At 42.6% G+C, this 13,970-nt stretch overlaps 1 protein-coding gene across 9 annotated transcripts in view; it reads left to right on the forward strand.

Moving 5' to 3' along the window:
* The window catches only part of map7b (microtubule-associated protein 7b), a 35,960-nt gene that overhangs the window by 8,956 nt on the left and 13,034 nt on the right, over positions 1 to 13,970 (forward strand). For 7 of the 9 annotated variants that reach the window (XR_006826722.1, XM_046060486.1, XM_046060487.1 and 4 more), the window contains exons 2-4: positions 3,886 to 4,056; positions 4,163 to 4,240; positions 4,892 to 5,055. Coding sequence is in view for 8 of the 9 variants with exons in the window: in XM_046060486.1 (XP_045916442.1) it covers positions 3,886 to 4,056; positions 4,163 to 4,240; positions 4,892 to 5,055 (413 nt within the window). In the remaining variant the exon portion in view is untranslated. Of the gene's footprint in view, positions 1 to 40; positions 148 to 1,347; positions 1,397 to 3,885; positions 4,057 to 4,162; positions 4,241 to 4,891; positions 5,056 to 13,970 lie in introns of those variants that run through there. The other 2 variants (XM_046060491.1, XM_046060488.1) reach the window with 2 other exon arrangements.

A 13,970-nucleotide genomic window follows, 5' to 3' on the forward strand; every position in this document is an offset into this window, starting at 1 on the left:
TTATCTTTCGCAGTGTAGGATGGTTTCAGGAAGTAGGAACGTTGATTCTGGCCCTCAGATCCGACTAGGAGGAGGGGGACACTAGCCAGGGGTCAAACGTGTCCCATCCTGGCATTGACACCCCTGGAATCATGAACCAAAATTCAGGTAAGTTATTGCAATTTGATCCCAGGACTTCTGCATATATCATCAGCACAGATTGAATGAGGCACATGGTATGAATTTAACACAAGGACAGTGCAGTCTGTAAGTAACAGGCAAGTTTTGTTTTGGCTCTGTACTTCAGAATATTGGATTGTAAATGAAGCACAGGCATTCAGCTTTCAGAAGGGGTACAAGTTATACACTGTTAACCAAACATGAATTTGAAAACCTTAAATTGTTTCTGATGAAATCCAGTGTGTTGAAAAAAAGTTAGAACATTAAAAATATACAGGACTGCACTGTAAAAATACAGGACCAGTCTAGGGAGTGTCTCTTTCTTTTCCATATTAGGAGACCTTGCAGTGCTTCAATACATTTTTGGGGGATTGATAAAACATGGAGGAAGCTCATGTGTAAGGGTAGCAAAGGGGGGTTGTTGATTTGGAGGTTAACTGGTGGACATTTATCACTGGCAGCTAGCACTTCGCTCTAAATAAAACTGTCTTTGGTGTGTTTGCAAAGGCTGTCTAGTGCGCACGAGCAAATATGCTTGCTGCTTATTGAGGTCTGTTTAATGACCTCTACAACAGATGGACGAGGCTGTCACATGCAGCTACAGGGAACGAATGCACCAGCAAAAAGTTCACCACAGCAGATGGTTAAGGATTGCATGTGATGGTGTATTGGGAGACAATAAACTATTGAGTGAAAGTTTCTGATAAGTACAGTTGGACACCCTCTGCACAGTGTAGCGATTGAAGTAAAATGGCGGAACTTGGTTTTGGTCCTAAATCCGCCATTTTTCCTGTGCAAAAACATGTTGTAGGAAGGGATGTGAAGACAGATCGAGCTGGAGAGGATGCAGAAAAGTGAAGTTGGGTTAGGGACTCTCTTCTACATGTGGGAATTGAACACTGACATAAGTCCAGAATGGAGTTTTATTAACCACAACTCAGTCCTAGTCCAATTTTGTATTTAAAAACTGTCTGTATACTGTATACAGCCTCTCTATTTATAAGTTGTGATTTATTTAAGTCACTCATTCTTTACGGTAATGGTATTGCCAAACTAAAACCGTATGCTCTGTGCACAGGCTCATCTGCAGCTCCGAGCCACAGGATACCCTTTGAACTCAGCTGACCTCTTCTTCTATATGCAGGATGACCCCAGTTCTTGGCTTTTTGTTAATTTGGTACGCTCTGTCTGGGACTCTGGGCCATGCAAAGCCACATCCATAGACTTCTATTTTTAAGTAAGAATGGTGCTGCACCACCTTGAGCAAAGCTGGAATGGCCATAGGATTGTTATGAGATGTCAGTTGACTGATGTAGGCAGTCAGATGCACGTTCTTGTATTTTTTATAATGTAGTATGTGTTCATGCATCTGTACTGCTTTGTAAGTGTCTTTTTATATTAGCTTCATCAATCTGCTACTTTAGAATCCAAAAATGATGACGGTGCATGTCTGTTTCTTGTCTCTAAACTCACAAGGCAAGTGTTGTATCATACATACACATGCAAACACACACACCTCTGACATGGCATCATTCGGCATCTATTATCTGTCCCTGCCATTTATGCTTTTTATCACAGAATATAGTGTGTCATATGGGCAAATACTTTGATATTTTACCAATGCAATTTGAATAACAGCCAGATGCCCCCTTATCAGAGTAATGTGAATATGGGCCACGTTGTATCTTGCACACAAACTGTGCTGTTTTTATGCTTTAATGCACACACACCTGTTTTCATTGCTATTCCTCTTTGTTATTCTCATGTATGCTCCGATATATCGTATTTCTGCTTCCTGCTGCAGCGATCCAAATTTCCCAAAAGAATAACTTTTTTTTTTTAACCAGTTTCTGTAGCAGTGGGTACATTATATTGATCAGTCATTAATTATTTCAATGCTACATACATGCATGCTTTATTTATGAATCACAGATTCTCATTTAAATTTAAATGGAGCATATTTTTTCCCACTGCTTGAGTCTCCATTTGTCTCTGTCCCTCTCCTTCTCCTCTGTCTCCTGTGTCTTTGTTTCTGTGCCCAACTTTTTAAAGAAGGGAATTGTTTCTTAGGTGCCTGTTACCAGCTCCTTTCAGTGAAGTGTGATCCAGGTCAAGTTGTCAAATTGAGGAAAGTGGTACTGACCCTACCCTGTCACCACTAGCTTATTGTCTGGCCTACTCAGCTTGTCAGAAGGTCTATTCCATCAGTCACCAGAAGTTAGCTTGCACAAATGGAAAGAGCTCCTTATTTTGTACCAGACTTTGGTTTTTTTTATTTATGGACATATGACCTCTTGTGGAAGTTGCTCGATAAAGAGCCACTGGATGAATTACATACATATTTTAATTAAATCCTGGTAACATTGTTATAGTGCTTACCCGAAAGTCATTCACAAATTCCCTGTGCATTATTTGACTGCGGCGCAATATACTCCTCTCTCAATGGGATAATCTTTTAAGGAAAATGTATTTCAGGGAAAGGAACATATTGACTAGACATTATTGCGCCCAGCCTTTACTGTTTTAACAAAGGTCAGTATGAAACCGGTTCCAAGGCTGGTGTACCTGAGGCAGGGTAGACCTTTTAATACTTGTGCACACACATCTGTGGCCGTCCCATAGACCGTGAAATGTAATGCCTCTGCATCTATGACCTCACATCTTTATCCAGCATATCCTTTGTGAACTACTGTAAAACATCTCCATGTGTTAGGGTGGAGACAGAACTGTCGCTTTAGATTTATAATATTTCTGCAACATGCCACTTCACAAACCACAAAGTGTAGAAATAAGTAAATATAAAACATTTCTCACAAAATAACTGTTAACTTCAAAAGCTAGCAGGTGTACCTTGAGTTGAGACTGTTTCATCAAAGATACAGTTTTATTCTTTAGAAAATGTTTGGTTCATCCTAGGCCTTTATCTGTGTTGTGTTGATGTTTTTAATAAATTAGCTTGAATTTTCTTTAGCTATATTTTAATAGTTATAGTATACGCTATAACATGTCTAGGGCGTCATAGTTGACATATGTAAAATTGCAGAATAGTGTGTGCAGCTTCAGGTAGAATCTACGTGTAGTAGTTTGGCAATGTAGTCTGGGGGAGTCTGATTTGAGTAGTCATTGTCTGTGCAGGAGGCGGCCCTGAAAGTGCTGAGTCACCCTGAGCCTGATTGTAACATTAATCAATAGCTTTGCCCTGAGCTGAGTGGAAACACTGCAACACACTGGGAACATGTGAGAATACAGGGAACACACTGTTTTACCCCATTTTGTTTTATGTCAGGCTACACTGCAGAATCCCTAAATGCCCTAGATGCAGTATAAGAAACCCATGCAGACTGTCAGGTTGAAGGTGGTTTAACTTTACATTTGTTTGGCCTTAATGTTTTTCATTCACATAACTTGCCTTGTTCAGTATCTCTTTTACTTGTGCACTGCGCTTACCACACTCTTGCTTGTTGCCTGACATTGCTATGTGTCTTATTTCATACCCAAATTACCATTTTGTATGGGTTCCTCCAGGCACCTCTCAGGTCTAACTTCATAATCATAACCCCTTATGACGTATGACAACACATATTGTAAATGGGTATTTGGTAAATGGATAATACTTTGTCAGTAATGTGCAGTTCTCTTTTGTGTGTCCTTCGGCCTCTCTTTCTGAGTCTCGTTTCCCCTCTCCATGTCTTGGTGTTATTGACACTTGTCTGGTTTGTCTTTCAGCGTCTTACTCCCAGTATAAACCGGAGGATGGCAGATCGTCTTCAGCCACCCGTCCCAGCTCCTCGGGCTCTGGGCAGACCTACACTCCCACCCTGACCCCTACACCCACCCCCACCCCAACTCGCACCACCACCAGCAGCAGCCCCAGTAACAATGCTGCCACCAAAACAGGTAAGTCACACTGGTATACAGGGAACTATTTCCCACATGTTATCTCTTTCAAACCAGTTGTAGTTGAGTAGTTTTCTCTGCTGTTTAACAGTTGCTTGTGTTGCAGACTCGTTGCTCTTCAACAAGATTGACGAGAAACTGAGGTTAGCCCGTGAGCGCCGGGGGGAGCGTGAGAAACAGAATGGTGTGTATTCTTCAAGTGTGTGTGTGTGTGTGTGTGTGTTTCAGAGAGTAGACTGTACGTTAGTGTGCAAGCGGCTTTAAATGTATCCCTCATGTTCTTTATTTATTTATTTTTATATTTTATTTTTTTTTCCCCTGCAACACATCATGACTGAACTTGGTTGGTAGCTGTGGTGAAGTGCCTGTTTCTCTGGTTGTTGCATAAAGCCAAGCACCCCCCCTGTTGCCATGGTACCAATGTTACATAAGGGTTCAGGCCATGGGACAGGGTTTAGGGAGGCTAGTGTTTTGAAAGTGGGTTTTTGTAGGAGCATGTGAGTGACATGCCACAACAGATGGGTTTTAGGAAGTCGTGGCCTGTCTGTGTTTGTATGTTTTCATTGCTGAGGTGTGTTTGTGTTCATAGTATTGTACAGTGGTCATACCTCTGGCCCCAGCTGAGGGGCAGAGGGATTTGCTTTGTGTTGAGAGACTAAAGCCTAGACACATGATCTACAGCTGACCCAACACGTTATGGCTGTAAGCCTGCGTGTGTTCATGTGTATGTGCATATGATACACTTTTTTTAGCATGTGAGCACGTGAAAACATGCAAATGCATCAAGTCACTATTAACTTTGTGTGTGTGTGTTGATGCGTGCAACATGCCTCAGCTGTCAAGGAGGCCCAGTGGCAGGCGCGTGAGGAGCGAGCCAGGCAACACTATGAGAAGCACCTGGAGGAGAGGAGGAGAAGACTGGAGGAGCAGAGGATAAAGGAGGACAAGAGACGTGCTGCCGTGGAGGAGAAGCGACGGCAGAAACTGGAGGAAGACAAGGTGTGACGCACATGGCCCTGTACTCACCTGTGCATTCTAATGTTTTCACCGCACGCACACTTTCACTACAAGATCTGAGTGCAACATAGTTCTCATCCTCATGAACAGGCTAATAAATATCTGTTTTCAGTGAACCATTTACACGCTCTATGCCCCTTCCCTCTTTAGTCAGGTGGAGTTTCAACTTTATTGCCAACTCCTATCTGCACACCTATTTCCAGCTTTCTGAAAGGATGTTTTGAAGCTTTGATTTCAGAAGTTATCTTGTCAAAGGCTAAAAGTCGCAGTTGCAGACGAGGTGAGAGGAGCACGTGGCCAATGCCGTGGCTGAATTCAATAGGCTGAGGCCTCTGTCAGTCAAGCAAACACACCCCAAAACATACAGTACTTCTCATTAAGTCTGGTGGTGTTTGTGGAGTAATAATTTAGTCTGATGTTTATCAATGTCCTATTAACGGAGTTGCTGGTTTCCTATCCAGTGGTCCCTGAATCACATCACAGAGAGTCGTATTTCAGGCTCTAATTAGGTTATTGATTTAATGAACAGAGGCTGAAAGCGTTGATGACTTTGCAACAACATCGTATCTCTTTCCAGAAGGTAGAAAACAATACTCAAGACAAGTTTAAGTGGTTTTGCTTTCATTTTGAAAATTGTAATCACAATTTATCTGCCAGGTACTTAACCAGGTATAACTGGTGTGCACAAAACACACCTCACGGCAAGAGACTAAACATAACAAAACATTGGCCTTGCATTTACATAACCATTTCACCAGGGGACTATGATCCCATACAAGTGCTGAGTAACTGTATTGAGCAGGTCAACGATTGGATGTGCCAGAATTTTCTTCAATTAAACAAGGATAAAACTGAAGTTATTGTTTTTGGAGCCAGGGAGGAACGATTGAAAGTCAGTGCTCGACTTCAATCTGTAATGTTAAGAACCACAAATCAAGCCAGAAATCTTGGTGTAGTCATGGACTCAGACCTGAATTTGAGGAGCCGCATTAACACAATTACAAAGTCAGCCTACTATCACCTGAAGAATATATCAAGGATTAAAGGACTTATGTCTCAGCAAGACCTGGAAAAACGTATCCATGCATTTGTCTTCAGTCGACTCGACTACTGTAACAGCATCCTTACAGGGCTCCCTAAGAAATCCATCAGACAGCTGCAGCTGATTCAGAACACAGCTGCTTGAGTCCTCACTAAGACCAAAAAGGTGGATCACATCACTCCAGTTCTGAGGTTTTTACATTGGCTTCCTGTATGTCAAAGAATTGATTTCAAAATCCTGCTCTTAGTTTATAAAGCACTAAATGGTTTAGGGCCAAAATACATTTCTGATCTTCTGCTTCGTTATGAACCATTCAGACCTCTCAGGTTGTCTGGGACAAGTCTTCTTTCTGTCCCCAGAGTCAAAACTAAACAAGAGAAGCAGCGTGCAGTTATTATGCTCCGTATATCTGGAACAAACTCCCAGATACCTGCAGGTCTGCATAAACTGTAAAAATATTTAAGATTTTTCTTTTTACCACTGCCTTTAACTAGTAGATTGATAACTTACACTGTACGGTAACTTTTACTGTCCTGTTTTCTTTTTCTTTGTTTTTAGCTTTTTACCATTACTTTTAATTAAATATTTACACGGTGGGAAATGAGTAGGTAATTGAGTGAAAATATAATGAGAGTGAGATTGAACACAGTGAAGGAAGTGGTCTTAAATCCCGCGCCCGAGTGATTTGCAGGAACCTCTGTCCACCTGTAAACGCACAAGTGGGTCCAGAGTATAACTGGATCAAAGTGCCCTGGGGACAAACATGTCCTGGTTTCTCTGTAGTGTCCGAGGGTTTTTGGAGTTTCAGTGGACCCAAAGATTGCTATGGACCCAAGTACAGACTAGCGTAGATTAAGTGTACTTCTCTGTTTATTCTCCTCAAAATAATTGTAACTCAATTATTTGCTCAACCCCTCATCCTGTTTTTATTTTCCATTTAACTCTTTTAACCCTGATTGTACACTGCACTGTAACTTTTATTATATTTTAATGTGTATTTTTTCTATTTCCCTATGTTGCTTTTAAACTTTTTTATATTTCCCTGTTGCTTTTATGTTTTATGTAAAGTACTTTGAATTACCTTGTTGTTGAAATGTGCTATACAAATAAACTTGCCTTGCCTTCAAATGGAGGAAGTGAAGTCCGTCATGAGTCTTAACACTTGCCACATCTCCAGTGAAACACTAAACTGCTGTAGTGTTTAGTAGATATTGTGTAGATACTTCCCGGAACTCCTATCGGATTAGATTTATGTTACTGACTAACTGCCTCGAAGTTCTGCATGGGTTGACACCATGAACACTGCTTTATTTATTTATTTTTTGGTCTTTGAATATTTAACTGGATATGTAGATATGAAATAGCTTATTTTTTGACATTATGAACTGAACTATGAAAAGATTTTTTTAAATTTGATTTCTGTGGATCTCACAACCAACTTACTTTTTTTATCCATATATGTCCATATTTCTGCCCATCTATCCAGGTACTGGATGCTAACAGGTGTTTCGAGAAACAATGTCACTCTGCCTTGTCACTCCAGCTCGCTGCCTACTACTACTCTCTGCAGATCTACTCTCTCCTCATACCCTGCTTCAAGAACCAGAACCACACTCTCTACCAGGTTAGCATCAAACACCAGTTTTGTGTGAGCGGTTGAATGAATGGAGGGTACTGGGTAGTATGCAGAAGTGGAAGGTGTCTAAGAGTCTCCATGCTCCGCCATCCTTCTTGTAATTGTCACTATGAAATTGACATGAGTGATGCATGATAAAAAAGATAAATATATTATAATAATTCATATAAATTGCTTTTCATAACCCCAAAATACTACAATTTCTCAACAGAAATACACAGACAACTTGAAAATGACCAAAAAAAAAAAGAAAAAGGAAGACAGGCATTTGTCGCACAGATTTAAAAAATAAAATAAAATAAATCAAAAAGTTTAAAGCTCTGGCTTCAACTGCAGAGTCAAACGATTGATCTGTTTTGAGCAGAACACATTTGCAGCCAGTCAGCAACAGGGGATGTTTGTCCTCGCTTAGTCCCAGGCTGCTGGATGCAGTCGCACATGATACACGACATCTCTCCCTGCTTCTGCTGGCTACTATCCCTCTTCCACGTCCTCACTCACAAGGAACGGAGCTACACCGTGATAGAAATTAGGCAGAAAGGTGCAGTCATGTCCGACTCTGTGTGAGTATAAACGAGTGTGTCATCTGCATCACGCTAAAATGCGGCCCATGCTTTGACTCAGCACAGACTCAAAAGTTTAATCAGGAGATCTTTAAATCTTCCATGACCTGAAACATGACACATGAATCGTGAGTAGTCTAATGCTGGCCGCACACTAAAGGATAATTAGTAGGGCTGTCCCTGACTAAGGATTTACATAGTCGAATCAGAATCGTCAAGTCCTGCCTATAGTCGACTGATAGTCGAATCATGTGTGTTTTTGTGCATGGCGATTGCAAGCTGAAGCTAAACTGAGGCTTATTGTTGACCATTTTCTCTCTCTCTCTCTCACCTGCCATTCACTGGTCTTGTGCAGAGTTTTTTCATGCATGTCGCGGTTCCTCGCGGGTCTATTTCAAGGAGCGGCTGTTTAAAAACGATAAAATATTCTTTGTGTGGTTCATCAACGGTGATAAATTATCCGAAAGTCTCGTGAGGTGCGGTCAACTCGGCACAACACTGGTGAAGCTGTGGCTCCGTCTCTTCATCAAGTTTTCCTCCTGCCACTACACACATACACGCTATGCCTACACATGCGCACTGACGACCCAGGGTTAGGGTTACAAATTTTGATTTGTTCAGGCACTTTAAAAACATTTATTGGAAGTTATTTTTTCTCTTTACATGTTTATTTACAACATTAAATGTTGAAATGTGTATTGTAATAGGCTGTATATTAACTTATTGGGAGAAAACTGGTAGATCTATGTAAAATCAGACGTTGCGCACCCTCATATCGCCAAAATGGCATGATCCTTGTTTCGCTGCGAAGCTTCGACTATGAGATTGACAGTCGAATCAGGCTCTGCCCATCGAAGCATCGAATCTTCGACTATTTGGGGTCAGCCCTAATAATTAGGTAAATTTTGGGTCAGATTTGTCCCTCCCTCCCTCCAGGGTATTTCCTGATCTGAGGCTGGTCGGAGTAGATTATTGGCCCAAATTATCCTGTAGGGTAAGAGGTTTACAGACATAATTTTGACTGGATTTGAGGCACCCCAATTTTGTTATCAAACACGTTGAAATCAGGGGGCCGATTAGAAACCACAACATAGAGTAATTGTGAACTGACAATGTGTTTAATGTGTTTTTGCTTGCGCTATAAAATATAAACCATGTTGACTACCCCTTCTCAGCCATCAGTTCATCCACATTTTTAGTCTCCTTTTTTTCTTTGCAAAACGTAGCATACATAATTGCCACAAACTGACAAGTACAGTCTGCCTCCATGTTTGTTTATTTCTGAAGTCATATTTGATCACACAAGTTTGTATGAGATCCCAAGTCCCAGGAATTGCAACTCTGAAATAATTTGATATAAACGCTAAGTGTGTGGTCCTGCGTCTTAACTGAATTGTCTGCTGTGTGCGTTTTTATAATTAAAATGTTAAACATCGTTTAAATCTGTCATTGTGTCAGTGGTATCCCACTTTTTAAAAATTTGATAAGGTTTGAAAATCCTCTAGTGTGCACCAGGTATAATTTGCCTAGTTTAGCTAAGCTAAATAGTGTAAATAGTGTTTCCCACAGGATTTTAAGAGACTATGGTGGGTGGGCCTTGAACCCTCTCACCGGGGATTCCGGGGGCATGCCCACCCTTAAGAAAATTTTGTACATTTTAAAGTTAAATGCATTAATTTGGTGCAAAATTAAGAGGCTATCTATGAAGAACTTGGTACCCTTGTAAACGATGTTGTGCTCTAATAAACTATTTGATCATAAACTTATTGTATAGCTATAAATGGTGTTGAAACAGCAACAAAAGTCAACAAATGTATTTTAATGTTTTCCCAAAAACCCTAAATCAAAGAATATAAGATAGAATAAGTAATTCCCCTAACAAATTTATTGTTGTTTTTTTACTTTTATTGGACACATATGTTTTATACTTTATGTGATTAAAAAAAAAAACATTTTTAATACTTTTTTTATACTTTCTGTGAATATAATCCAATTAGAGTATGTGTTGATGTCACTTCCCCTTCCGGAACACGCTGGACTGAGTGGCAAAACATCTGTTACCATGGCTGCGTTTAGCAAACTGGGAGTAAATCAGGTGATTATTCGCTCAAATTAAAGCCAGTCGAACTCAACAGAGATCCTAACTGCTTACCAAAGAACCAGTGATCTAGCTCTTTCCCATTTTAGATGTGTTGTTTGTGTTTTAGCTGATTCAAGCTAACACTGCTGCTTGTCTTTCTGTCACTTTACTTCACTCTTTCTGTCTGTAACTGCGTTCTGTGACATAATGCGCATACCCTCTATACAGACACCCTTATTTTGAAAACCAGGCGTTCTGTTCTTCCTCGCTAAATTTAATAGTCTAAACAGAGTCTGAACTTGATAATTAATGTTGTATGTGGTTCTCGTAATGCGTAAAATGAAGACTTCATAGTCTCTCTTCAGGTAGGCCTTCACACTTGTCTTTGTAAAGAGGGAAACTGACGGGATAAAGTCGCTAACCTGCCTGTCAGCTGGTCCGTTACAGTGGATTTACCATGATGGCTTTAATACGTGTGCGCAGCTAGCTTAATCGCCTTCTTACAAACGACTGACAGAAATAGGCCGTTCACGTTACCGTCGTTACCTCAAAAGAAAAGTGGTTGTCTCGAGTCGGAGGCCAAAGTGTCTGAGCTAGTGTTGTGTCGTTCAAAGAACGTTTCGTTCATAAGACCTAATCGTGTATATGACTTTGGAGGAACGGGTTGTCTCAGTGAGTGATTCGTTCGTTTTCACGCATGCGTGAAGGATCTTGGACTCTTAAGTTCACTCGTCACACGGCAGCTGCATGGGCTCCGTCAGCACAGGAAACAGAATTGATTAGTTCACGACTCTCAACTGTGGGTCTCTAGGTCTGAGTCGTTCATTTGTCACGCACGGCTCACATGGGTCCTCCTCAGTCTTTCGTTCATTCGGCAGGCTGAGTTACTGCCAGCGCCGGAGAATGAGAGGCAGGTCAACTGTCAGGTAACAGTCACTGGACTGATATTATATAGCTATTTTTTGCTCCTCCTTGGGGTGCTTGACTGGGGGGGCTGGGCCCCCGTCCAGGGATGAGATCGGCCTCGGGGGCTGCTGGCTCTGCCTGCACTCTGGGGAGGGATGCCTCTGGCTGGGCTGGGGGACTGTTGGCCTGGTTCTCCCGCATTGTCGCTCCCTGGTGGCGGGGAGCTTCCCGGCACGGCTTTCTGCTGTTCTTCCTCGGGGCGGGGTACAGCTTCCCCCGGGACATGTGGTCTGGGGTCCTTTGCGCTTTGGGGGTCACGGGGCGCCCTGGCTTCTGGGGATGGGGGTCTCTGGGAGCTGCGTGGGTTGATCTGGTTGCGGTTTGGAGGTCTGCGGCAGGATTGTAGGGTCATTGGCGATGCGTCTTGATGCACTGTGCTTTTTCCCTGGGCAGGGTCTCTGAATGGCTGCTGGGCGTTTAGTTTGTGTATTGGAGTCCGGGGGAGGCATTTCCTCGTTGGCTTGGAGGGACCAGTTTGCGTCCCTGTTTTGCTTCGTTGGCCTCGGATCCATGCTTCCCCATTTTTCTGTCGGCCAGTTGTTGGACCCCTCTGGATATTGAAGTATAACGTTAGTTTTCGGGATGTGCAGTGTGGATGCGGAGCAGGGCTGTGCTCCGGTTTGTTCTGGGCTTGTGCCTGGAGTTCTCGGCCCTTGACGGGTGGGTGGGTTGGTGGTGGCATGCAGCTGAGCTAGTTGATTTTGCCTCGTTGCTGGTTTGGCTGGTGTTGCACGGCGGCCGGGGGGCGTGCTGGGCATGGGGGATGTCGGCTGGCGCTGGCAGCCTTAGTTTTTTCCGGCGGTTGGGGGGGACGGAGGACTTTTATTGGCGGGTGCACGGTGACCTGTGCGGTGCGTTTGCTGCCGGGCTGGGACTTGCTGCTGGGGTTTCTCTCCGCTGGCTTTCGCTGTCGTGTTCTTACGCTCGCTCTCTCTCGTTTGCCCGACCTCGCACGCGGGATTCGCAGGGGGCTGCTGGGCATTGGGTGTCGCCGTGCTCGCGCAGTGTGCGCGTTGGGCTCGTCACTTGTGCATTGGTGTTGATGATTGCATGGCATTTGGGCGTTTTGGTTGTTCGCTGCGCGGCGGTAGGGTGCTGGGTGGGGGGAAGCACTGGTCTATGTTGTGTGCGCGCTGCAGTCGGTCCAGGCGCTGCTCTTCCGCGGGTTACGCTTCTTCCGTAATTTATAATTTTTTTTTCTTTCTCCCACCCCTATTGGCTACTGGGGTTCTTGCCTGCCTGTTGCTGGGGTAAGTGTGGCACAGTCGTGGCGTCCCACTCTCACTAACAACTACATTCTTTAACAGGCTTATGCGCACACACATGTACACACAGTCTGACACATAGACACAAACAAATTTAGGTTGTCCCTAGTAGAATTATTCCTGATGCTTTTCTTTCAGTTATTTATTTAAATTAATTGTTATTATTCCAGCTCTCGTGGCTGTGCTGTGTTGCTCATTTAGTGTGCTGGACTGTTTCTTGTTTTCATTTTTCTCTTAGTTGTCTTACTATGTCAGCTGTTTATTGCTGCTGTTCGGCTGGTTGTGTTTTACTGTTATTATTATTTTTATTGTTTGTTTGTTTGTTGTTGTTTTTCTTCTCTCCAAGCCCCCCTCTCTGTTCTATTGCAGGTTTCGTTGCTTTCTGCAATTGGTGTTTCCCTCTGCTATTCCCTGTTGTCCCCACCTTCCATCCCCCTTCTCTTGCAGGTCTTGTCCTTTCTCTGTGCTGCCTGTTTGTGCCCCCCTATCCCCGTGTCTGCCCCCCTGTGCAGCCCGGCGACAAATCAATACATAATTAAATAAATAATAAAACAGACAAAGAAGTATATTAATACTCTCTTGTTAAAGTAAAATCTGTCTGGCACAATATGGTATCCAGGTCATCATACTCTATACCAGGCTGCAGGACAGGTTTAAAAAAAACAAAACAAAGCTATTTTGTTAATTATGTGACATTTTATAAAGCATAATGTTATTACAGTGCAGTGATGTTGTGCTAAGTTATAGTTTTAACAGAGCCGCACCGTAACTTTAGTCCTGCTAGTGTTTAACATTACAGCTAACAGCTGATGAGAGTTGTTCTGGGTCGACTTCAGAGCCCTGACAGGGTTCTACCTGAAGCCGAATTACCTCAGAGGTCGTCTCCTCTCCAAAACAAACGGACCCGGTCATTAAAACATTAAAACACAGCCACGTAGCAATGTTAGCGTTAGCCCTGTAAACAGCTTACAGCTGATCCAGGTCCGCCAGAGAACGCAACGTAACTTTTCCTTTTTATTTACCAACAGAGCTGTGCTGTTGTTTCACAGCTCGTGACTGGTGAACAACCTGCAGTGTTTGAGAGCGATGTGCTCATGTGTGTTTCTCTGTCTGCAGAATCAGGACCTGATGTGGCCCATTCTGCGTCCAGAACTGCCAAACTGTTGCATTTATATGTGTTTATTTCTGTGATCCTCTCTCTGTGCTGGAGTTCTTTAAGAACTTGGTGGCTTGATCCAGATTATTATTAAATTGGTTGAATTTTAATAAGAGTGTGTTTATTCATATAGTGTATCAAGCTTATTACTTCAATATATTTACTGCAAATCTGATATTAATATTTTAC

The sequence above is a fragment of the Micropterus dolomieu genome, linkage group LG10, assembly GCF_021292245.1.
Source record: "Micropterus dolomieu isolate WLL.071019.BEF.003 ecotype Adirondacks linkage group LG10, ASM2129224v1, whole genome shotgun sequence".
Lineage (NCBI taxonomy): Eukaryota > Metazoa > Chordata > Actinopteri > Centrarchiformes > Centrarchidae > Micropterus > Micropterus dolomieu.